This window comes from Mesoplodon bidens (assembly GCF_964165515.1).
Source record: "Mesoplodon bidens genome assembly, chromosome: 9".
Classification (NCBI taxonomy): Eukaryota; Metazoa; Chordata; class Mammalia; order Artiodactyla; family Ziphiidae; genus Mesoplodon; species Mesoplodon bidens.
This window is the reverse complement of record NC_138166.1, coordinates 32162742-32190026: the sequence shown is the minus strand read 5'-3', so window position 1 is coordinate 32190026 and position 27285 is coordinate 32162742. Positions and strand designations below refer to the sequence as shown.

The 27285-nt window shown below is 39.5% G+C and overlaps 1 protein-coding gene across 7 annotated transcripts in view; it reads right to left on the bottom strand.

Annotated features, from left to right (window-relative positions):
• The window catches only part of RAPGEF5 (Rap guanine nucleotide exchange factor 5), a gene marked incomplete at its 5' end in the record, with an annotated part of 219135 nt that overhangs the window by 31398 nt on the left and 160452 nt on the right, over positions 1 to 27285 (bottom strand). For all 7 annotated transcript variants that reach the window (XM_081243594.1, XM_081243597.1, XM_081243595.1 and 4 more), the window contains 7 exons: positions 2900 to 2997; positions 6553 to 6702; positions 9362 to 9440; positions 10403 to 10433; positions 12174 to 12271; positions 13622 to 13766; positions 16205 to 16283. In XM_081243594.1, coding sequence (XP_081099720.1) covers positions 2900 to 2997; positions 6553 to 6702; positions 9362 to 9440; positions 10403 to 10433; positions 12174 to 12271; positions 13622 to 13766; positions 16205 to 16283 — 680 coding nt within the window. The remainder of the gene's footprint in view (positions 1 to 2899; positions 2998 to 6552; positions 6703 to 9361; positions 9441 to 10402; positions 10434 to 12173; positions 12272 to 13621; positions 13767 to 16204; positions 16284 to 27285) is intronic.

The window sequence follows — 27285 nt, the reverse complement described above, 5'->3', positions numbered from 1 at the left end:
GAAATAAAAAATAAGTTACTTCATTTATACCATGGTGGATGATTATTTTAAACTTTTTTTTTAAAGGGAATAGTTTTTTGTTTGTTTTTTAATTAATTAATTTATTTATTTATTTATTTTTGGCTGTGTTGGGTCTTTGTTTCTGTGCGAGGGCTTTCTCTAGTAGCGGCAAGCAGGGTCCATTCTTATCGCAGTGCGCAGGCCTCTATCGCGGCCTCTCTTGTTGCGGAGCACAGGCTCCAGACGCGCAGGCTCAGTAATTGTGGCTCACGGGCCTAGCTGCTCCGCGGCATGTGGGATCATCCCAAACCAGGGCTCGAACCCGTGTCCCCTGCATTGGCAGGCAGATTCTCAACCACTGCGCCACCAGGGAAGCCCAATGGATGATTATTTTAAAGTATCAATTGCTTTCCCTATACAAATGGATATGAGTTTGGTAATAATAGTATTTCCTTAAAATCTGACATAAAATTATTAAATGCCACCACAATTTTAAATCTATTGTCACTGTTAAATGTATTAAAATTATCTGGCACCTTTTAAAAATATTTGATATTTTCTAATTAAGATATAAATTCTCCCATCTGACTTGAACAGTTAATGACGTTAAAATAGTTAATGACTTGGGGAAAAAAAGAAGGGGACTTTGCAAAAATAAATGCCGTAGCAGGATAAAGGGAATATTTCAGAATCCAAATATTAGTCTCTATTTTTTGAACTGCAAAATAAATTATTAGCATTTTCAAATTCTTATATTTATGTAAAGGTTTCCTAATTTAAAAAAATGACAAAAGACCTTCACAGGCTTTTCCACAGACTTGATTCTCTTCAGAGTAGGTTTAGGTACAAATTGTCCCTGTACCCGCCGCGTGGATATGGGGTGGAGCTCAGTAAGGGCTGAATGAATGATGTGCATGCAAACACTGAGATGGGGGAAAGCCCAGGTTTCTCAGGGATTGGTCTGGCTAGATTGGGACCAGATGGACACCAGGCTGCACTGCAGACATTCAAAGAGCCACGAGTTGGGAAGTAAAACAGATCTCTGCTTAGTAATTTGGAGGTGTAAGGGTATTTTCACTTGGCTTTTTATCTCTCCTACTTTCTCCCTAAATGTGCCCCTTATCCTGGCACTGCCCTCTGGTTACTCAAGGTAGTCCACTGCCCTCTCCAAGAAACACTTTCTATTTCTCTATTCCATTCATTCAGGGCTATGATTCCTGCATTCCACGAAGGCTAATCTATGCACAAGCACAGTGCATATGAGTGGTTTCACATGTTATCCTTCCCTTACAATGTTCCATTTCAACTGAAATCTTTTGGAGATGAAATCACCTAAACTTTGATTCCAATGGGAAATTTGTAGGTGGTGCAAAAAGCTGGTGGGGGAAGCATCTGAGTACAGGATAGCATCTGGCTCCACTCGGAATTCACAGCACCTGTTTATCCCACAGGACACTGCCCCAGGCCTGCCCTCTACTGTTCCGAGGCCCTCGACCGCAGCAGAAGAGCGCTCTGGGAGCGCATACGAGGGAACCGTATAAGGAGTCTGTGTGTGGTGGATGAGGGCTCGGGGGTGGGAGACAATTAGAGTGTGGGTCCTTCCATCACCAGGAGCCTAGGGCAACTGCGTATTAGATTCTCCTCCTTCACAGGGTGCGGGGGAGGGCAGCGGGCAGTCACATCAATCTCATTATTTACTCAAAGGTGCTGTGCAGCATTCTGTCTGTCAAGTTTCACTGGTGGAATTATATCGTGTATAGACACAGGCCTGGAGACCTGCAGAAGGACACCCAGAATCGGGAAATCCCAAGTAAGACAAAGGGTTTTCCCTCTCCTTTTCTCCCTCATGATGTACAAGGAGGAAGGTGCAGGAGCTCCAGAATCAAATATAACTGGAATGAAATCCTAGCCCTCTCCCTGGCTTGGCTGTGGGAAGCTAGAGTAAGTCACTCAGCTTCTCTGAACTTCGGAAGGTTAAATGACATACTGTATATAAATTACTTAGTACATACGTGTCCGGTAGAAAGTGTGAAGATAACAGTGACTAATGTCATTATGGTAGCTTGATATCTTGCAGATACTTTTACATAAGATACTTTTATTATAAGCAGTTTTGGTTAACCCACATGGTATACAGATTCCTCCATTATATATACAACAGGAGTCAGCTGGAAAGACCCATCCTTGTGAGGACTCCATGGAACAGACCAGGACCATGAGTCTGGATGAAACAATTACGATCTGGTACAGCCCACTTTTTATGGGCGATGGATCTGAGGCCTGACCCTACCGTTGAGAAAGCAACCATGAGACCGAGGTTTTTAGGAACAACAACAAATCATCTAGTTAGGCCTAAGTGTTCTTACATTTAGGACGGAAAATAACATACAGTGTGGGTTCTATATTTCTTCATACGCTTACACTTCAGTGGCATCTGATGTTGCACTGTTATGTGCCATTTTACACAGGGAAGGCTAACCATCCACCCTTTCTTCAAAGGAATGGCACACTCAAAGTGTACCCAGTGGACAGAAACTAAGGACAGAGTCTCTTTCCCTTTAAATCCACACAGGATGCGTTCCTCAGCCTAACCTCCATGTATCCACCAAAAAAAGAAGAATGGAATTAAGACTCCATCAGAGAAAGAGTCACATCTCTCAAATCCCGTTTCCGAGGGACTCAGAGAGAAATAGCGTTTGACTTAGAAGGGGTTGAAAGTCCCTAAAGATGGGCCTGCCTTTGATTTGCAAAAGCAGTGTTATTTGAAAAGTGTATTGTTGACTACAGGAGGAAACAGCTTGATGTATTTTTCTAACATTCATTTCAAAACATACAAATACATGTTCTCAGTCTGACATTTGTGTCTGTGTGTTTCAAGTACAAGGCTAAAGGTACTCACCAAAGTGTCAGCCAGGTCCTTCCGATAGACATATATCCGACCAGATGCTTCAAGGGATTTGGAGATGGCCAAGTCATTTGGCTGAAGTTCGTGCTTTTCTTTATTTACAAAAAAGAGTAATTAGAAACACAAGAACACCTAGTAGGCATTCACAGTACATCTAAAGAGTGAAATTTGCCAAAGAAAAATATTTAAAAGTAAATGGGATGTGAAGTAGATTTAATTCAGTTCTGCATACGCTATACAACAATACCAGATAATCAATGCTCATTATCCATAAAGAGGTACCCTCTTGTGATTCATTCTTATAATAATATTTAGTCATTCTTTACACACAACAGCTTAGGGAAGAAAGTAAAATTCATTCATAATCCCATCACTCTAAAGTAACCATATGATAGTAATATTGGTAACAGTTGAGTATATTTCCATCCTGATCTTTATGCAGATATGTGTGTGCACACATGTACATATGGTCACAATTATTACTTATATGTTTGCATTAATAATCACTATAGATATATGTATTTGTAATTATTCCTTATGTGGTTTTATATTCCTATTTTAAGTACTTACCCACTTGTCAAAATTATTTATAATGTCATGTCATGTGTAACTGGTTATATAACAGTCTATTATGCCATCATTTAATCTTTCCTCTGTTGTTGAACATTTAATGGTTTCCAGTTTTTTTGGGTCATATAAATTAGATAGCGAGAACCATGCTGAATACTAGCACAGGGACCAGCACGTAACAGGGGTTTGATAAATGGGATCTATTATTACAGCAGCCATATATATATTGCCAAAGTCAACATCTTTGTGCATAAATCTTTGGCTGCTTATAGATGATTTTCTTAATATAGATTCCCAGTAGTGGAATTCCTAGGTCAAAGCGAAGGAACATTTTTAAAGTTTTTGATACAAGCTGCCAAACTGCTTTTCAATTCTTACACCCACCAACGCTCACCATTCCTTTGAATAAGTTTACAGTTTTGCTAAAATCAAAAATAGATTCTCGGTTTACTTTGTATTTCTTGACTACTAGTAAAGGTGAATATTTTCATCTATTCTTTTTTTTTTCATCTATTCTTCTTCTATTTTATTCCCCTATTGTTCCTGTCCTTTGGCCATTTTTCTACCATAGTTGGACTCTTACAACACAATAGGCTTCTCATAGAAAAATGTCCTCCCTCCACCTACAAGATGCAGATGGGAATCGACCAAAGTGATACTCAACTTTAATCCACTGTGACATAATCAGCTTCTCCTAAGGTAGCCCTCCAGTTACCCAGCATGGTTGTAAATACAATATGCCACATCTCTTTTTCTAGATAACTTAATCAGTTCAAGCGCCAGATTTTGTTTTGAACATTTCTGTTTGATACAGAGTACACAAGTGATACTCGAATACATTCTTTATGGCCCAGCATTGCAAAGATCAGTAGTATTTGTCATGTCGGGCTGTTGACGTCGGCAGTAAATGGTCCCACATGGCCAGGCTGTGACGTTCGTCTATCTCCTCCCTCTTTAGCTACAATTTCTTGCAACCCTCTGTGTGCCCCATACCTTAAATCTGGCTTTATAAGAGCCATTCTGCATTTGCTATGGAATTTGCATTCTGCAAATGCCATGGCTTTCAGACAGTAATTTTTCCATTTGCTAAGAAGTGTTTTTCTTACTTTCAGATTTGTCACTACACCATGAATGATGAAAAGTGATAGGATTTTAAGCTCTGAGTAACTGGGTAGGTTTCTGTTACTACATACATATATACCTAACTTGGGTACAAAACAGCTAGAAACCTACTGAAAGCTGTGAGGGCAATACTACCAGTCCTTTTAGAAAAGTCCACAAAACCTATAACATGGCCAACATCTCTAAACTTTTTTTAACAAAAAGAAAATAACTGTAGATCTCACTGTCATTTCATTTTGATGTAGCATTTAAAACATTTATTAAAAATTACATAACTAGAGCAAGGAATACATTAAGCTCTGTGGGCTTTTTTTCTTCATAAGAACATTATTGCTTGGGGGATATGAAGCTGCACGCAGAAAGGTTCTTAACAGACAAAACTACTAATTGATGGAAAATGACGGCATATTTCCAAACCTGTGAGATAATTCAAGAGATAAACTGATATTGCTAGTGATGATTAGCTATGAGTCTATACACATTAGAACGACAGATGAATCTAACAGAGTGTAAAAATCGTATTTCACAGCTATCAAATAGATAATGGGTAGTAAAAGACCCACTGATTAATTCCCAGATTCACGTGTGGCCCTGGGCCGACTTTGAGTCAGCCTCCAAGGGGATGTGGGTCTCAGCTGGGCCACCAGGTTCTCTCAGGGTCCTTCTTTCTCCAGCACCTTCTGTCTGCAGGGGGACCCAATGATTACTTTCTGTTATGGTATTGCCTTGAAAGGCAAATGCTGATTTTGATGAAGCTTAATACTGTTTAGAATCATTTAATATCTTTGGTCACTTAAAATTAATCTACAAATATCATATTTATCTGGAATACCTAATATATTTTATTAAACATTCAACTACTCCCAGATTAAAATTCACGTAGTCCACATTTCTGAAATTTTTGCTCTTTTTCTTAAGAGAATGTTTTGATGGGATGCACAACGCTCAGGGAGAGGAAGGAGTGACTCACTTAACTAGGACAGGGGAGATGGGCTGTATTTGTTTGAATATGTAATCAACTCGCTTGTAGGCCCATTTTACCTGCCTCAGAGGTAATGTTCCATCACATAATGCTTTCGCATCAAGTACAATACATTCTGATCTTCTTCTGACTCTAGAATGATCACAAAGAGTAAACAGGAATGCCCTTTATCTGCTCCCCCCTCCCCGGCCCGGCCCGCCCCAGCTCTGGCTGATTAGTTTACACAGTACTCCCATTTTTCAACTACTGGGACTAAGTCACTTTCTTTGTATTTTTCTCAGGGTTAATGAGATATTAAATAAAGATCGTAAGCCAAAAAAGGAGGCCAGTGACACTGAGATCTGACGGGCTCCAGTGAAAACGCAGGGGTCTGTTCAGGTCACACAGATCAATAGTATCAGCTTGTAATCTGTGTGATCTTATTCAAAACAGACAATAAACCATTCTCTGAGGATAAAAAAGGCCCAACAGAGGCAAAAACTATAACCAGGGCTCACTCCCCATGTCTGCCTGAAGGAACACTGCCTGTGAGCTTTCGGCTTATTGTACAGTTTTTATTTCCTTCAATAGGGAGTCTTTAAGTATTAAACTGTCAGCCAGCAAAATGACTAGTTCAAGGCTGCCTTTCTTTTTTCTTCGGAAAGTAATTTCATCCTTTAGCAATTTCCCAAGTTAATTTAAATATGAAAACAGAAGGCTTATCTAGAGTACAAAATATGTAAAGCTTTATAATATATTTCAAAACACTGGCGTGCCTCTCTGTTCAGTTCTTGGGGAGGAAATTCAGTATCCAACAGTACCCAACTGTTGTCATGGAAACACCTCTGGTAGGCGGCTTCTTATTGTTAGAGTGCTCATCCAGCTGCAGACCCAGAAGGGACGCGCTGCACGTTTACTCCATAAAAATGTCAACTCTCTCCTTCTGGAGGCAATCCAGTGAAAGATTAATATTCAAAGACAGAAAATAATTTACCCCCAGAGAATGTGACGGCTACCAGAGCCAGATCCTCTTCCGCATGCTGGATCTTTTCCGCCACAACTCTCAGGATCTCTTGGGCTGTACTGGAAACTTTTGCCTTCACGCTGACATAGGAGTGCTCCGTTATATACACGTGACAGAAAACTGCATGAGGTGAAAGAACTGTGAGTAGACAGAGAACAACTGTGGCCATAAGGTACAGACTTTTCACCCATATCAAGGCACCCGCCACACTATTCCCTGTAGTACAGAGCAGGCACAGCTAGATTTACATATATATGTGTGCACACGGGTGCCTGAGGGCACAGCAATGCGAGCTTGCACACACGTGAGATGGAGACGTGATAAAGCTGCTGAGCAAGGTGGAGTAGTGCTTAAGCATCCCATACTGTAGTGAGAGACCCACATCATGCAAAAGCATCTGCTCAGGGTAGAGGCAGCCTGGCCACAACACAGTGGGATCTGTGTACCAGGGACTAGACCTCGGAGTCCCTTCTTTGAGGGTTACTGTGATCTCCCAAAGCAGTCTATTAAAGCGTCTAATTCAAACATTTTCGTTTTACACTTCACCTCTGGACAGGCACAGTGGCTCAGTAAAGACCACCACATTTTGTTATTTGAATTCTCATAAGCTTATCTTAAAAATCTGTCACTTGCTATGGCTTTTGGCTTCAGCCTTCTTGCTCATCTAAGAATGAACCTCCTCTGAGCGCCGTCCCTCCACCCATATCAAGGTGGTAGTGAGTTTAGTTTTCAAATGGAGGTTACGTTTCCAGCCTTTTTAATTTCCTTTTTCTTGTCTGTGGTACTAATCATTATTACTAGGACATTATCACTATCAGGGTGAATGGGCCCTGGAAAAAATGTTTCCTTATGATTTAATAGCAGAAACTGTAGCAATGAAAATAACTGACACGTTATTTGTCTCTTGTATCAGCCATTCTGAATGTATAAAACACCAGCTTCTTTACTAAAGACAGAAGGACAATATACTTATTCTTCTCTTCTAGACTGCAAAAAAAAAAAAAAAATGGGGAGTGCAGGTCCTAGAGCAATTTCATATGCAATTTAAATGGCACCACAAAAATACACCCAGGAATGTTTGCACAGAAATACAAGTGAAGCAAAAGACAAACTATGGGTTTACTAGTACAAACCTCAAAGTAAACATGCCATCAAGAGGCACTGACAGTATTTTGTTTTGGGTTTGGTTGGGTGTGTCACTAAAACCATAGCATCTAACAAATAGCTGTTTTATGTGTTGTCAACAGACTTGTGAGAGACAAAAGGCTTTTTTCCTTCCACAAAAAGACGGAATTTTGGAGCAAGGCAAAGATGCAGTCTACAAACTACTAAATGTGAGGAAAGTTTACAGCTTGCTCAGTAAAATGATGAACAAAAAGAGGAGGGGGGAGGTCTTGAAATACTCAGACTCTTTGAAACTCAGCTTGGAAAATTATACAATTAATTGTAAGACAAATGGGAAAGGAAGGTCAGCAACTGAGAGATGAGGAGGTAAGGTCATCCCATTTGTTCCTCCACTCGGCCCAGGTGACACTTATGACCCAACGAGTGCCATCATGTTTGGTTATACACAAACAATGGAACAGAAGAGGTATCCTGTGACATTTGTTGTTTAAACATTCAATAAGTTGAATAAATATACAACGTCCACACTTAAAATTTCAGCGCTGTCGGGAAAGGCGAATTAAAAGAGAAAGTCTCCAAGTCACAATAGCATGAACATTTGAATTGCTGTGTTTCCCAGCTCTGCCCTTGACTCAACCTTTATCTAAATAGGAGGAAACCATTTCCAGTTCCGTTATAAAACAGTAATGTAGAAAAGCACGCCAGGGGCTTCTCTGGTGGACTAGTGGTTAAGAATCCGCCTGCCAATGCAGGGGACATGGGTTCCATCCCTGGTCCGGGAAGATCCCACATGCCGTGGAGCAACTAAGCCCGTGTGCCGCAACTACTGGGCCTGTGCTCTAGAGCTCGCGAGCTGCAACTACTGAGCCTGCCTGCTGCAACTATTGCAGCCCGTGCGCCTAGAGCCCGTGCTCCACAACAAGAAAAGCCACCGCAATGAGAAGCCTGCGCATCACAACAAAGAGTAGCCCCCGCTCACCGCAACTAGAGAAAAGCCTGCGTGCAGCAACGAAGACCCAACACAGTGAAAAATAAATAAATAACTTAATTAATTAAATTTAAAAAAACCACACATCAGCACCTTCAGAGTGCTACAAAGATGTCTCCCCTGCACTGATGGAGCAGCCCTCTTCAGTGGGTCACGAGCCCTTTTGCCAGCAGCACTGATTGAGGACACACTGGACGTGTGGCACTGCCCGGCAGAGCCTTGCCTTGGAGGAGTTTCGACTGCACATCCTTCCTTTCATTATTTTCTCCAAGATTCTCTTCTCTAAATCTCAGGGATTGACTCAGCCAAAGCCCTGCACGGTGGCTTTAGTGGACTTTCCAGTGAGTCACAGGCGATGGGCTGACAGCAGGGGAGAAGGCAGCCAAGGGGACAGGTTGCCTTTCCAGTCCATTCTGCACGTCTCCCCAAGAACGCAGGGGGCTCTTTGCAGTCTCCTTTCCTTACCTGGGACAGCACTCTGGGATGAAGAAAACTGTAACGCCCACAGCAAGAGAAGAAAAACTATCACTGTGGATGCTAACGTGCTTGTCTTAGGGGTGTGGCAGTTAGAAAGCGTTAAAGGCAGGCTGATGTGTTAAAGTTGGAGAATGATGGTGATTAACTGCTACTCCACCTGCCCCAGACCCTTGTTCAAACCATACTCACTTTCCTCTGTTTCCGTCACAGTTCCTCTAGGCTGGAGCCAGTTCTCCTTAAGACTGAATTGGTGGAAAAGGGCTTTATTCTGCAAGAAGGGAGAACGAGAACAATGAATGAATGTATTGCTGCCCTTTGGAAAACCAGAGCTGTTTGCAACATGTTCCAAAAGAGCGTGCCAATTTTTTTTTTAATATGAAATCCACCCATCTAATCTTGGAGGAATAAACTGGGAGCTGCCTCAATTAATGCATGTGGAGGTGGAGAGTCTGAGCAACATGATAGACCTTGGCCAAGGGAGAAAGCCCCCAAGATGATTCTCTGCAACATGCCGGAGAATATGGGCGTGATTTTTAACCCTGGATGCTACAAACATCCATAGCTTCTTCTCCTGAGAAAGACATGGTTTCCCCAACCCAACAGCAACCTTGCTTTTGGATAAAGCCACGTCGAGATAGTTTCATACTTCTGCTGTAGTGCAACGACTGGCTTAAGAGAAACAGGTACATGATTCATTATGATTATCCATCACCTGGTATATCAGCTCCTACAAAACTTGTGCCTGGCATCTCATTTAGCATTCCCCTCCCCCGCTCAGGTTGAAGAGGAAACACATTCATTCTGGCTACCATCTCTCTTTCTGTTGGGTTGAAGGGTTCCAACCCTCTTCTTACAAGACTTCCTTACTCAACCTTCTTCTTACAAGACTCAGGCAAGAGTCTTGCATAGATGGTTTTCTATCTTTATATCAATGACTACAAATCAAATTTATATCATTCTGGGGATGCTGGGGAAACTCTGAGACTCCAAAACGCACCACAAAAATTCAGAATGTCATAAAGTCAAGGGCACCTGGCTGAAACTGAATCTGCACAAGCACAGGGAAAGCTAAGTGAAGTAGGACCGGGGAGGCAAGGTGCAGCCCCCGGCTCCCCACCTGGCCCTCCTCTGCTAGAGGCAGCGTTCATTAATTATGAAGAAATACCAAGTGGGCCAAGGCCAGGCCTCCAAACCAGATCACCCCATTTCAGACAGAAGGGGCTGCCTTACCTTCTTTTGTGGTGAATATTCATCAACAGTGCTGAAAGGAAAAGGACAAGACATCAGTCTTTGCCTCAAACCTAGAATAATGTAGTGATTGTCACAGAGGCTCCTTTTCAGACAGCGGGCAGAGGTTTTTGCTTTTCAAAAAGATAAAACACACAGTATTCATTAGTTTACTATGCATAACACACTTGATGTTGGGCTCTGGATTTCCAGTGAACCAGGAAGAAAAGAAGCTATTTATTCAACAGGTATATTTTGCTTTCTACCCATAGAAACTGAGCATTGAGGAAATAACTGGATTTATTTCCACAGAAACTCTAAGTTTTCTCATAGTTGGCTCGATTTTAGGTGAAATTATTGTTCTTTAGATAGCTAAATAAGTCAGCCAAGACAGATCTTTTCCAGGATGTTTCTATGTGTGGTGGAACTGGGGGATCTTCTGCAGGTCCCCAGCTCAAATCTTATTCCAGAATCTAGAGATATTTCATCACCTTGTACCAAAGAGGCAAGAATCATGTCTTAGACAATTTTCCTACTTACATCTTTTATTTCCCAGTTTTTAAATGGAATGTATTAAATTCCATTAATTTATTTAATGCATTTAAATGTGTACTAAACCAGAATTAAATTTTCCCAACAGTAAGAAGGCCTGCCTTACAGCATAGATCAACTTCCATGTAGGGGATTATTCTGATGTAAAGGTTTCTTTCTTTTTCTTTTTTGCTTCATTTGTTTGTTCATGTTTTCATACTAGTCTTAGGCTACCGAAATTTATTACAGTGTAGACTGTGATAAAAGAAGACCACCAAAATTCACAGCATTCATTTCTAACACCCTGCACCTCATTTCTGAATTTCTAAATGTGTGATTTTCCTGATTGGGACTAAGGTTTATACATAATTTGTTTTCACCCTAAAATTCTTTATATAGCCTTTACTAAATAGGATCTCCCTTTGCTAAAATTAAGTCAGGCTTTAAATCTCAAATCGATAATCTGAAAGGCCTGAATTAACATTTTCTATGAGAAGTGCATTTGTGACTGCTGAAATCTTAATAGAAGTTTTTCACAGCTTGACAACAGATGTGTTTTATGTTTAAGAAGTAGAAACTACATTGTAAATCAGAGAACAATTTTTCCCTTCAGATTAACTTTGCAGCTATATCTGAAAACTGAATAATGACTTGATGTTTTCATTTACCAAAATTAATAAGAAGAGTTAGTGGTAAATCAGAGTAAAGTTAGGTATTAGCAGTATGAAAGACTAATGATAGATACCTCAGTGATACACCTTGGATATGACAAAAGTCACCGAATAAATGCTTTCCTTTAAGTTTTCTGAATTGATAAAGAAACTTCAGGGAATCCATAAAATTGAACTTTAAAAATGCACCATGACTTGCTGGGACCTATTTATAAAACATTTTTCCTATTCATTAGAGATAGCTATGAGCTCCCCCAAATGACAAGTTAAATATTTACACTTTTAAAACTAAATAATAATTTATTAGATAATTGTTCTTATGTACCCAGATTGTCATGGCTCAGTTTGCTTCTACCACACCAAACAGGGTTAAAAAAAAAAATGGCCAATAAGCTTGATTTAGTGTTCATTCATCTTGAGATATAAAAACAAATATTTACTCCTAGAAAACCTAAGGAATCAAGATAAATCTCAGATTCAAAATGTTCAAAATGATATATATGAGACACCCCCAATTCTATCACATGTTGTGCTGCTTTCTTTTACTAACTGTGATGAGGAAAATTACTTACTGACGACGGTGCATTCCAAGTATCTTTTGAAATTCTTTCAGTTCTTTTTCAAGTATTGGGTATTCATATACATCATCCAGTACATTTCTGTATATGGTCTGGGGGAAAAAGAAAATTTCAGCTTAACTGGTTTGCTGCCTATTTTGTAAGGATTAAGATTCATAGAGTGGTTAACCTGCTCAGGGAAATAAGTGGAATCCAGAACAACGCTGGGGGTTAAACCAGGTACCAATGAGATCCTGAGTGGGATTCCACCTCCTAGCCCCTCGCTCAACTGGTGTGGCTCTGTGGAAGCTTTTACAGGCTATAGGTAGGGAATGGTGGAAACTTAAGAGATCTCTGGCTGGCTACTCAAAATTTCCACGCCTGTTCTAAATTTTTAGAAATAATATCCACATGACCATTTGGGAGTGAAAAAATTCATTGAATTAAACTACCCAGTTGTTTTGAAAATAACATTAGTTTAGTCAGAGACTTGATTTAAACCAGTTTTAAACTGGATGTCTAAGTGATATCTTAATTTTGAAATCAAAGTGATTTCCTTCATGAAAGGCAAAATCAGTTTAGATACTTGCCTATTCTGAAATAGAACTCTTCCCTGCTCAAATTCCACTGTACCCCTTCTCTGTGTTAACTTGCACAGCTAATACGGTTTTGGTGGCCAACTGTTTACAAACCATCTCCAGAGAATCATCGGTATTGAAAAGATATTGCAGCCTACTAATGATTAGACACATAGATCAGCTTATCCAATTTCAAATATAAATCTAGGTTAGTATCTATTTTATAGGTTATTATTGCTTTAATGTCTCAAAATATACCAGGTCCTGAAAAGGTTTCATAATGTATACATTGTCAGTATAGGTTTTGTTTTTTTTTTTTTGTGGTACACGGGCCTCTCACTGTTGTGGCCTCTCCCATTGCGGAGCACAGGCTCCGGACGCGCAGGCCCAGCGGCCATGGCTCACGGGCCCAGCCGCTCCGCGGCATGTGGGATCCTCCCAGACCGGGGCACGAACCCGTGTCCCCTGCATCGGCAGGCAGACTCTCAACCACTGCACCACCAAGGAAGCCCTATAGGTTTTAAATGATAAATGTTTTATCCCATTATTGTAGATATGGGAATTGTTAGTTAAAGTTATAATACATTTCAACACATTAAACAGTATCAAGTTTGAAGTATGTTTTATTTTACGTTCCTTAAATATTTCATTTGCAGTCAAAATTCCCATGACTTATATAAAATAAATAACCTTAAATGAGTGACTATAGAACTTGCCTTCTTCTATGTAAGGAATATCAGGCTTCAGAGGTCAAAACAAATTAATACTTTGAATCATAACTTCAATATTACAAACAAATTAGATGACTGTAACCTACAAATGAGATTTTTGAAATGAGCCATTTGGCATAAAAGAATTACTCAATAACTGGATGTTTTACATTACCTTTAAAAACATTTTTGAATGTTCATCTTCATGTAACCAGTCTTTGTACAGAGCAATCCACTGGGAAACAAGATGCAAGACCTTCCGTTTTCGACACGGAACATCTGAGTTTTCTTCTTTGCCTTGATACTTCTTAGCAGAATAGGTGCAAATGGTTAAGAAAATTACATTGTTGCAAGTAAGAAATGTGAAGAGATCCGTTTATTCTTGCTTTCACAAACCATGCTAAAAGGCACATTTTCCAAAAAATCTACAAGTACCTGAATATGCAGGAAGAAAAGAATATGTGTAGGGAGAGTAAAAGGTGTGCACTGAAGAGGGTAAGCCCAGGAAAACGATTTACATAACATGGTGGCAGGCCGTGAGGATAAGGACTGGACGACAGAACTGACAGCTGCTGACCTAGCTCCACAGGCAGCATGGGTTAACGCCACCTCCAAGAGACCCTAGGTGGCCCATTAATCACAAGAGATTAATGGGCTCCAAGAGATCTGGCCTCACTACATAGGTGGACACTGTTTCCATAAACGTTAGATCAGAACTAGGCCAGATATACTTTGATCATCAGCAATTCACATTCTAAAGTAGTGCCAAATGAGCACAGATCTCTGGAGCATAATTTGTGATATGATTCAAATGCTCACCCTAGGAATTTATGTGAAAAAAAAAAAGAAATGGATAAGTGTGCAAATGTAAGTAAAAAAGGGCTACTAATTTTCATTTTCACTGGAATAAAAATATATTAAATAGGAATAACCTAAATGCTTCAACCATTGAGGACAGTTAAATAAAGTACTGCATATCCATTTAACAGGCTTTTCTATAGCCATAAAACTGATGGTCCAGCACTATATTTACTGACACAAGACATTCACAGTATACTGTTAAGTAGGAAAGCAAGTAAGAAAAGTATACGTTAGGATCACCCATTTCTATTAACTATGCTTATTTATATATTCATTACCTGGAAAGATATATACTGATAGTTAACAGTGGCTTCTTAAGGTAATGAGATTTCAGAGAACATGAATTATTTTTATTCTACTTATAAGCATTTCCCAATTTGTATACAATGACTATGTGTTAACTATGCTGTTAAAATTATATAAAAATAACAACCTCAAAGGCAACATGCTTAAAGCCGTAGGAATGAGACAGAAGCTTGGTACTTTCTAAAACAACCTAGCATTTTTGCCCCCAAAATTATCATTCTGAGTATCTTGGACACACTGAAACGTTAACTAGAAATAGAAAATGCTATGATACCAAACACAGGTAGGTTTTGGGGTTACTGGACAGGATTCTATATTCTTTAATGCTGATATATAATTGCAAAATAGGAATCAATTCTGTATCAGGCCTTGTAACTATTTTAAAACATGATTCAGTCACTGTCTCCCCAGCCTGCAAAAGGACATCAAGGACTGAATGGATAAAAAAGATGTGGTACGTATATATACAATGGAATACTACTACACATATATATATATAAAACTGAATCACTTTGCTGTACAGCAAAAATAAACACAACATTGTAAATCAAATATACTTCAATAAAAAATAAAATAGAGGAGAAAAGTAATAACTAACCCTGAACATTTTAGAATGGCTATATCTGGAGAAAAAATACTTATAATCCTTGTTATGTCACCATGAAATTAAAGCAACTAACTCAGGAAAAAAAAAAAGTACATCAAGGACATCTGATTTCTTTGATTTCTACCTGTGAAACAAACTCAAGCAAACACAAAAATAATCTATTAAAGTATCTTTTTCTTCTAGTTTTTCACTTGAAAGGCATAATATAAAGATTTATCTTACATTATTTCCACTTAGGCAAATGTTCTTTTCCTCTTTTCCTGTAACTATCATGGCTTGACTAATGATAAAGAAAAAACTCTTCCTTAAACATTGTGAGGCAAGACACTCGTTTGGAAACTTTGAGTGCCTTTCCTTGGCATGGCTTTCCAGCCTTTGATCTGTTGCATCTCTTCTAGTCAGTGTATGCAATCCTAAAGCCTCCTTAACTGGTCATCAACCTTCTAATCACATCCATCATCCTAAGAGAGCATGCCCTGACAAAGCTCTGAAACGACGACAGTTGATTACGGGGATAAGACCTCCCAAGTGAGGAATCCTTGTCTCCCCCGGGATACCTGCCCAGAAACACACTATCACATATGTATGTTTTCCCATCACATGGTCTGGCACTAACTGACTGATTGTCTTCTAAGTTCAGTTATTGCCAATCCACTCAACCTCTTGACTCTGGTGTTTACCCAGCAGGCCAAATTCATTTCCAGATTCTAAAGTCTTGAGACGTAGGTTTGAAGAAAACATAATATCGACAGCACAATTTACCCACGACATAGAATGTGAAAACAGCAGCTCTGCATTCATTTCCAGTTCCCCCTGCCTAGTCTGTTTCATTTCATCTTTCACCTTGGCTATCATGACATGAATATTTAACATAGCCACACTCTACAGAGGGGCTGAGTAAATGAAGAAAGGCAGTTAATTCCTAATGTGAGACATCTGTCTGAGAGGAAGCCGACACAGCATCCTGAAGTTAATGAAGGATATTGCCTCAACAGCGCCTGGCACAAGTCGTCAGTTGTCATGAAGACCGTGTACGTGAGAAGGAAGTCATCAAGGAGGGTCTCTGCAAAGAAAGGAAAATAAACACAAGGTGAGCAAATCGGTGATAAGAGGGGCAGCTGCTTAGCCAGGCCCTGGAATAGTGTGCACAGAAGAAATATGACAAATGGTGGTGGCAGTGGGAGGGGTGAGGTTAGGAGAATTTTAGCCACAAAATACATTATTTAGTAAAGTTATTTTAAAAAACTCTTTATATAGAACACCTCAAGCAACGAGATTTTTTTTTTTTATTACAAGGCTCTCTAAACATACAATTTTGTCACCTTTTTTTCCTTCCCTAAAACATCATCTATATTTTTGGGTATAGACATTATGGAAAACCAATGCATAAAAAAAAGTGCTTTTAAAAATAAATTTTATAAGATTTCTGAAGTATGCACTCCAGACCTACAGGGAATGACGCTTATATGTTCTAATAAATAAAGGCTTTGTAAAGCCATTTACCTAAGTCTAGGACAAGAACAATGGATAATAAAACCCAGAGGACACACGTTAGGTTCCAAGGCCATTCACCTGTATCTCTCAAAAGCATCTGTAAGAAGTTGGGAAAGTGGTGAGTGATTTTCTTACTGTTGTGAAGAGAGGCAGAACTAAGTCCAGTTAAAAATGGAAAGAGAAAGCAGGTAAAATGGATCATGACTTACTCCCTCCTAATTCCTTTTCTACCTCTTCAACCAACAAAAACAGGTTCCACTGTTATTGCCTCTTTGCCTGAGTGTTCTTTGAAAAGTCCAGCTTATATATAATACGGAACTCCTAAACAGGCAAAGTGACCTCCAATAAAATTTCAAAAATGATAGAAAAGATTTACACTCAGAATGCAAAGTAGGCCTTTTGCCATAGTAGTCTTTAACCAATCTCCTTACCTTGAAATTCATTTTAATATATTATTTAATTCTCATATCATTTACATGCTGGATGTCAAATTTTTAGCTATTTGAAATAGTAGAAAATTGTAAGAATAGTGAGCTTGTATACTAAATAGTATTGATGCTCTTTTACACTACAAGTGTGGAAATAGAAAGAACTGCCCAATACAGAATTCTATAGCTCTACGCTGAAGATTAGAAAAATTCCAGAATTTTAGAAATAACCAGCAATGTTTCTTTAAAAGTTATCAATGCAAAACAAAAGGCTGTGTTGAAGAACACAAAATTCTGATAAAAAGAGGCTGTGACCTACAGTCCTATATCAACTGCAGGGGTTAATTTATTTCCATGGTTTGTTTATGCTGTAAAATATCAAGATAGTCCTGATCCACACAGGTAAGTGGCTGCAAATGGTAATGGTTGACCAAAAAAGCTTGCTTTCTAGTTGCAAGAGGCCCTTAATTAAAATGAACCAGAGGTGTTAATGAAGAATATTAGGTAATTTTTTCAAAGGTATTTATTTTTTTAATAATAGATAAGTATAAGTATCAGTATTCCTCACTAAAAAAATTAATTTGAGGGCTTCCCTGGTGGCGCAGTGGTTGAGAATCTGCCTGCTAATTCAGGGGACACGGGTTCGAGCCCTGGTCTGGGAGGATCCCACATGCCGTGGAGCAACTAGGCCCGGGAGCCACAACTACTAAGCCTGCACGTCTGGAGCCTGTGCTCCGCAATAAGAGAGGCCACGATAGTGAGAGGCCCGCGCGCCGCGATGAAGAGTGGCCCCCGCTCGCCACAACTAGAGAAAGCCCTCGCACAGAAACGAAGACCCACCACAGCAAAAATAAATAAACAAATTAATATACTCCTACCCCCAACATCTTCTAAAAAAATTAATTTCACAAATGGCACCTAAAATGTAAATTAAGCCTAAACTTATAATGTTGTATCACACTGTAGTATGTGAACAGTCACTGGTCTAACCCACTATTACTCTGTGGAAAAGCAAGTTCTCAAACAGACGTGCCTGGGCCTTGCTGGGCATATATTAAGCCCAGTACAGGAAAACTGGGAATGTGGCTGGTTGCACAACTGAATGTGAGTGGATATGCACAGGAGTCTGAATGTGAGTGGATATGCACAGCAGAGCTAGGAGCTCTCTACTGGAGCCCCTGTTCACTAAAGTTTCCAATCTATGCACAAAAAGGCAGAAGAAGCTTTATTGTAAAATCTACTCCCAAACTAGTTAACCTGGCAGCACAAATTAATCACTGGCATCCTAGTGAAAAATTTGGAATGTGTATGTGAAATTTTGTGTCTCTTTCATTACAATGTTTTATTTTTTATTTAATTTTTTTTTGGCTACACCTCCAGGCTTGTGGGATCTTAATTCCCTGGCCAGGGATTGAACCCATGCCTCCTGCAGTGGAATTGCGGAGTCCGAACCACTGGATCACCAGGAATTCCCTCATTACAGTGTTTTAAATAGTTGAAATTAAGATCCAACAATGGCATAATGTCTGAACCCCTAGGATATTTTGGAATCCAACTTGAAAACTATCACTCTGGGATGCTACTGAACAGTTATGTTCACAAATTATAACATATCTCTGTACTAAACATGGTTGATGAGAATTCTTAGCTTCTCTGGTCTGATTGGAAATTAAGTCTTTTTTGCATTCAATGTTAGATACAGGCAGCAAGGACCATAGAGCGGCCTAGAACCTAGAATCGACTTCAGGCTTTCCAATGGGCCCTTACAGATTGGAACCCACAATATACAGAAACCACTGGGCGACGGCACTGAGAACCTCAGACAATTCAGCATATAAGATTCTTGGTGTGACACTCAGGTTCAGACTCTTTGGGATGTTCTTACACGTAACTAATTTAGTGAGGTGGGAAGTATTCTCTAATCAAGATTTCCTCCATGAATAGCTCAGATTAAAAAGAGCACCATTAACTTTGACAAAAGCATTCATTCCATTCTGGAAGAGCCTCAGATAATGAACTGAGTGGCTGTGAGAGTTTGGTTGGATGGTGGCAAAACCATTTGGCATTCAATTCAATTAATCAGCTCACATAAGATAATATTTTGTTGAGGGCTTTGACCCAGAAATGCTTATTTCCCCTAAGCTACTACCATATTTAATATTCAACAGCATTTATCTAATTATCTCTCTGCCATAGAAATATTAATTAAAATAAAAACAATGATGCTACATAAAAACATCTCCAGTTAAAACTCTAATGAATAGAATAGCTAAAAATCCAATGAATAGAACAGATTCCCAATACTCCTAACTCAAACCTTTCTCTAACTACCATATTGTTCTGAAATTTTTCTGTATACAAAGAGATTTCCTTTATTCCTTTTCAACATCGGTATTTTTTTTTGCCGCATATGAAAGTAATTGAGTGATATAATCAAAACAACACACTTCAAATAAAAGTGCATCTTATAATATCCATGCTTCAAAAAAGGCTGTCCCACTGGTATTTAGAGATATTTTTAGAACCACAATGGTTATATAAATGATCCCCTGAAGACTATTAGCCAACAATGGCCATTTAGAAAGACTAGCAAATCCACTGGCATCCACATTAAAACACTATAATTATCTATTATATTATATACTGCTTAATTAATAGTAATTTAAGACTCTAGGTAGAAAAGCACCTTTGTGTATAAAAACATCTTTCATTTAAACACATTCATAATTGCCATACAGACTAACACTCTGAATAAAAAGATGCATTCGTTTTGATTTCTAGGTTAATGAATACCTAGGTATTAATGTACAAAAAACTTTTCTTTGAAATTCTATTCTTTAAATCAATCACTAAATCTAATCCCAAATTCTTGGCTCATCACTGACAAGAATACTCAGCCATCTTTTTGGGAATAGCCCTCTTCTTCCCCCAAATAACATAACATTTTATAGTGGCTTTTTAAAATACAGGAATTACTCTTTGCAGGAATTACTCTTTGCAGTATAAAAGTAACAGGCTAATAACTATCAAAACTGGAGGGAAAATACTATTACAGTTTTAAGAACAATGTAACCTGAAATAAAATATATCAATATGCTGTCAAAATCTAAAGACTTGATAGAAATGGCTCTAAAATTCAGGTCTATAATTAGCCATGTTAATTAATACAGAACTTTCCCCTATCATTTGCTACTGTTTTAACTTTAAGACATAAGAAAAGAATTATCTATTTTTATTTGATTTTACTTGAATGTATTTTTCTTATATGCATAAATTAAAAAATTTTCTCACTATCACTTTAAGTGTATCAAGCACTAAAAATTTCCATTTTATTTCTGCAAAATACAAGTGTTTCTAGAATATCCCAGAGTTGTGTCAAGGTGGAACGGTAACTAGTTTGGTACAGACTCTTTTTATAGGTTTCTGTTATATAAACTTAATCAAATTAAAGAAAATGGTCTAAATGTTTCCAAAAGGTCTAAGGTTAATGCCTTTTTTTTGGGGGGGGGAGGTAAAAAAAAGAAAAAACAAAAACATAAAAATGAACCCGGAAGTCTAGAAATCATAATGTGTATAGGGTGACTTAGAAACAATTAGAGAAATCTACCTCAGTTATGTTTCAACACTCGCCAGCAAAATGCACTGCCATAATGAAACCACTCATCAGTTAAAGTGAATTACCAAGAAAGCAAATGAAAAGAGTTTCGACAGACAACTGCCCATAGGAGCCATTTAATCTAAGTAAGGTAATGTGAATATTCAACGTTTCTCTACTAACTCATATCCCCTAAAGTACTGTTAGTAGTTTTGCTTCACCCATATTTCTACTTGAGATGCAGTGAAATTTAAGGTGCTCTAAAACATGCTCTACTTAACCTCTATTCCAAGGAGCCAAGAAAAGCTTTGTACATGAAAGTGCCCATTTCTGGCCCTGGAATGTTACAACTTACCATTATTTTTTGAGAAGCAGTGCCAAAATGTCCATGTAATTTGATTAAGCACAAACAAAAAAACCTTAATGTTCATATATGAATCATAGGTTAAAGTGCTATGCCACCAACAGAAGCTCTGCTTCTTGCTCACTGTATCTTACATTTCAAAAAGCAGTATTCATGACCTCAAATGCAGCTGTTTACCACAGCTTTTAAATTCACTTAACTCCTGCAAACTTTTACAATTTCACCAGAGTCTTGCTTAGCCATTCTAAAACTGTCAAATCTTGATCTAGTTTTATTTTTAGATATTGGTCGCACAAGAAAGGCTTATTCATTTAATGCTGTTTCTACATCAAACCTGAAAAGTCATCCCATTAATGACAGGAACTTACGATACGGATTGCGTGGCACTCTTCCAATAATGAAATCCGTTTTCATTTTAACTTGTAAAATATGGTTCTGGAATCCCACATTTCTTTAGGAAAGAGTGATTTGAATACAGCAGGTTTTATGTTCTTGGCTAAGTTTAATTCCACATGCTGCCTTTTTAAAAAGGCACTAGAAGCAGCATGGAGTATTAACAGCAGCACTTTTATCTTCTCCACACAGAGAAAGGGTCACGTTTGCAGGTCACTCTGTTGTTACAGAGTGGACGGGCCCCATGAGCTCCTGCTGTCCCAGCCCCAATCAGCTGCTCTCAGTGTTCAGGCACACTTCATGTATCTGCCAAGTCTGCTGGGAAGCTCAGAACACAGTGGAAAGCATGCAAAGGGAGTCAGAGAGCTGGATTCCTACCTGGGTAGCCTTGAGCAGAGTACCTAACCTCTCTGGGCCTTAGTTAAACCATCCACCGTGAAGTGGATGTCACACCCACACCTAGCAGAGTTGTAGCTGAGTTAAATAGGACAGCTAATGCATCTGGCAAAGAATCCGGCATATATCAAGCATGGAATAAATACTACCTGTTCTTTATTTTCCTAAAATAAAATGATTTATGTCTGTCCTGTCCCAGTTCTCCAAGTGCTACCAGTCAACCAACCAAAACTGTGTATTGAGGAATGACTAAACATAAGGCATTTGTTGAGGCACCGGGGGTTGATACAGGGAAGCACAATGCTGGTCCATGGCTTCAGGCTCATAATGAGAAAGGGAGCTGAGATGTGTATCCCCATGGGATGAACTAAGTAAGGTACCACGGCAACTGAGCAACACCAAACATAGATGTCACAGGGGATGAAGGAGAGACTCCATATGCCAGGGAAGGTTTCACCAAACAGGTGGCGTGTGAGATGACCTCCGAACTTCTGAGCAGAATTGGTGGAGAAAGAGGTGAAGGATGTAAGCAAAGGAGTGGGTATGGGTGTGTGTCTGTGGCTGAGTCACAAACCTGTGGCCTTTGAGCCTTGTTTTGCCCTTAAAGATGTTTTCTGTTAGATGACAATATTTAAAAATCAGAGATCTGGCAACACCACGTCCATATCTCAGATGGCAACTGTGGTTTAGACCTGAGTTGTGCTCTTTACGCAGGGTGCCCTCCCCAGTTTAGCACAGTTCTGCTCTGGTTGGCTTCATTCGTTCACATGAACTGTCTGGGGACACGCGAGTATGTAAGTCTCAGTCTATGGTACAGTTGTGAAACAGTAATGGAAGAGGTCACATGGTATAACTGAAAAGTAGAAAAGTAGGTTGGAGCCAATTGCTGGAGTGTTTTTGAGCTCTGGACTAAGGAGCCTGGGGCTCGTTCTATAGGAAAAGGGAAGTGAATGAAGACTTTCAAGGTGAGAAGTGACAAGCGATGCAGATTACACTTGCTGCATCCTGAAAGTCCAACGGGATACAGAAAGAATAAGGGGAGGGAGGATGAGTTTACTTTTAAATGCACTGAGCTTGGGTTCCCTAGGTTACTTTAAATGGAACTACTGAGCAAAATTATCGAAGATCAGAGTTTGCTAAAGAAGGCTAGATGAAGATGGGAGCAACTGTATAAAGAGAGTGCTTGGGAACAACATGAATTCTCAGTGACAATTCTAGGAAGATGTAAGCAGGAGGTTGAGGGTTGAGCTAGGGTGGATGTTCATATTTGGGCAATGGTGGGAGAAAGATGAGTTTAAAAAGAGAAGAAATTGGAGAATTGGGAGACATAAATGTGACAGAAGCCAACAAGAAAGGGCTGGAAAAGAGAGCAGATCATAAGAGTCAAAAGTTGCTGGAAGGAGGTCCATGAGACACAGCATTCAAAGGCCACTGGATGTGGTGTGTGATGGTCCCTGGTGTGCTGGCTTTAGAGAGATGCCCCTTAAGTGGTAGAGGCATACTCTACTAGATAGACTGATGAGAACTAAGGATATTCTTGACACTCAGCTCTCATGTCATCTAGCACACTGTTTCTCCCCAAAGACTCTTCTTGTGGTTGTGTAGCTCATTGATCAGTAACAGCAGGTGCTCTCACAAATGAGCCAGGAAGACAAATTTCTTCATGATCAATGCAAGTATCATTTTACGTAACAGTATAGATGAGAACATGGGAATTGTCATGGGTATGAAGCTTTCAATACCAATCTGCCAGCATCTACCAATAAAAATTAATATCCGGTTCGAAGATTCGCTCAGTTTAACATAATCAACCTGAGTTGCTGCATCTTGTATGATTAACATCACATATGCATTCTTAAGCTACAAACTGTGCTCCTAAGTCCCTGTCAATTAAATATTCTAAAATGTCATGAAACAAAGAAAAATTAATTTAAACATTAAATCTTAAATCACCCAATTCAAGAATGGGCAGAAGATCCAAACAGACATTTCGCCAAAGAAGATATACAGATTACCAACAAACACATGAAAGGATGCTCAACATCACTAATCATCAGAGAAATACAAATCAAAACTACAATGAGGTATCACCTCACACCAGTCAGAAAGGCCATCATCAAAAAGTCTACAAACAATAAATGCTGGAGAGGGTGTGGAGAAAAGGGAACCCTCTTGCACTGTCGGTGGGAATGTAAACTGATACAGCCACTATGGAGAACAGTATGGAGGGTCCTTAAAAAACTAAAAATAGAATTACCATATGACACAGCAATCCCACTACTGGGCATATACCCTGAGAAAACCATAATTCAAACAGAGTCATGTACCAAAATGTTCACTGCAGCTCTATTTACAATAGCCAGGACATGGAAGCAACCTAAGTGTCCATCGACAGATGAATGGATAAAGAAGATGTGGCACATATATACAATGGAATATTACTCAGCCATAAAAAGAAATGAGGGCTTCCCTGGTGGCGCAGTGGTTGAGAGTCCGCCTGCCGATGCAGGGGACACGGGTTCGTGCCCCGGTCTGGGAAGATCCCACATGCCGCAGAGCGGCTAGGCCCGTGAGCCATGGCCGCTGAGCCTGTGCGTCCGGAGCCTGTGCTCCGCAAGGGGAGAGGCCACAACAGTGAGAGGCCCGCCTACCGCAAAAAAAAAAAAAAAAAAAAAAAAGAAATGAAACTGAGTTATTTGTAGTGAGGTGGATGGACCTAGAGTCTGTCATACAGAGTGAAGTCAGAAAGAGAAAAACAAATACCGTATGCTAACACATATATATGGAATCTAAAAAAAAAAAAATTGGTTCTGATGAACCTAGGGTCAGGACAGGAATAAAGACACAGACATAGAGAATGGACTTGAGGACACAGGGAGGGGGAAGGGTAAGCTGGGACGAAGTGAGAGAGTGGCATGGACATACATACACTACAGAATGTAAAATAGATAGCTAGTGGGAAGCAGCTGCATAGCACAGAGAGATCAGCTTGGTGCTTTGTGACCACCTAGAGGGTTGGGATAGGGAGGGTGGGAGGAAGATGCAAGAGGGAGGGGATATGGGGTATATGTACCCATAGAGCTGATTCATTTTGTTACACAGCAGAAACTAACGCAACATTGTAAAGCAATTATACTCCAATAAAGATGTTTAAAAAAAATTTTTAAATCAGAAGTCTCAGGCATGGTTATTCCAAGCAATAACTCTAATACTTGACTCAACTTAAAACAAGGTATGATATTTTTATCTCCTGAGCACTAAGAAGAGTCTCTATTGTCAGCTTTCTTTCAAAACTTGAAATATATCACCATTCTGAGTGGTAATTTTTTTCCCCTTGGTCATTGTGAATCATTAGTGCTGAATTTCAGACAAGTAAAATTATTATTGTTATTTTTTCGGTACGTGGGTCTCTCACTGTTGTGGCCTCTCCCGTTGCAGAGCACAGGCTCCGGATGCGCAGGCTCAGCGGCCATGGCTCACGGGCCCAGCCGCTCCGCAGCATGTGGGATCTTCCCGGACCAGGGCACGAACCTATGTCCCCTGCATCGGCAGGCGGACTCTCAACCACTGTGCCACCAGGGAAGCCCGTAAAATTTTACTTATTTACTAATTTACTTTTGTTTCTGGTTAAAAGAAATTTTATGGACACTAGAGACAAGTTATTTTAAATAAAGTTTAGCAATGGATAGTCAATTGCCTATTTTAAACCTAAGAATTAAAAATCTATTCTGCAAATTTACTCATTTAAAGGAAACACAACTAAGGCTCTTTCTAAGCAATGTGGCACAAGATCTTACACAAACTGAACACTTACAATACAAGAAAATTTACTTTAATGTATTGCCTGTGTTTGAAAACATTTCTAGGAAAAGTATTTCAACCAGTGACTGACAGCAAACATGCCTCTGTGTCTGGTTTCCAGAACAGTCATTAGAATTCTTTTTTCCAGTATCACACGGCTGCTATCTTTCTCACACAGGTGAAAGGGAGATTTGTGGTTTAGGGTCACAAAGAAAGGTTTGGTTGAAACAGATGACCAAACACCTGTTACTTAGGGCTGAGCACAGGGCTCTCTGCTCTGGTGAAGACAAAGTTGTAAGATAAAGTCTCAGCTTTTGCAACGATTTGGAATTTGACTGGTGAGGTCGTTAAAGGACCACAACGAGCAGTCTACAAGCTCCAGCCTGATGAATATTCCATCCATGTGAATGTCTGAGCGAAACTCCATACCCCACCCCTGCCCACCACTGCCACCCGGCACACGTTTTAGCCCCAGAGATCCCCAAACCATGCTTTGAACCACACCTATTCCTTACCGTGCCCCAGGAAGCCGGCGGTGGCTTCAGTAGGTGATGGGGAAAGGTCGGTTGGTGGGGGGGAAGACAGTAGCTAGTCTGTATGAAAATAACCATACCAGCCAACCTTTATGGACCACATATTGTGGGCTGTACCACAAGTGTCACCCACATGATCTGTGTTCCTCAAAACCACCTTAGAAGGTAGGTCTTATCTTTAGCGGGATGATGACACTGAGACTGAGATAAGTACAGAGAATAACCTCCGAGTTAATGTCGGAAGGGGCCTAGGTCCCAAGACGTGCTGAGCCACAGCAATGGCTCTCACCGCACAATGTTCTCCTGAGGGTGTGGATACAAACCGCTCATGTCAGGGGTGAGGGGAAAGGAAGTACAAGAAAGTCATGGAATCCTGGGTTTGGACAGGGAAAAGCAGCATAGATACAGGAACTTGGTCTTTTTATTGGCCTTGAATTGCCAAAGATGGCCCTATGACGTCTTTTTCCACCTATGCGCATGCTACAGTTCCTTTATTCCTACTCACATTTTGTTATTTTGTTTTTATTTTCTAGCAAACACCTGGCAATAGCAAATAGCTATAAGAGATCAGCCAATTTACTTTTCTAAAGATGGAAATGACAATCACATGGAAGGATTAAGACAGTCCACAGATTCATAATGTTTTTAAGATATTTTAATGACCAATTATACATATTTATATTTTTAAAAATTGAAATGTAAAGGCAGAAAGGAAAACAATTTTTTTAAAAGGTCAAACCATAAAACTCTTCCTTTTCTTCTATATAAACTTCTCCGTATTAGACATTATAGATACTGAAAACCATTAGTCACATTACATTTTGTTCACTCTTTCCCAAATCAAAAGAAGTGACTTGCATGTCAAAGCTTTGGCTATCCCTCACCTCAGTTATCACCTGTCAGCCCAACATCTGGATCAACAGACCATTAAACATGTATCAACTGTCACTGGCCAAGATATTTTTGCCTTTTGGCTAAAGGCACTCATACATATCCCTTGTCTCAAATGGTTCTAAGAAGTCAGTTTTGTTTTAAATTAAATGTACTACTTACAAGCCTAT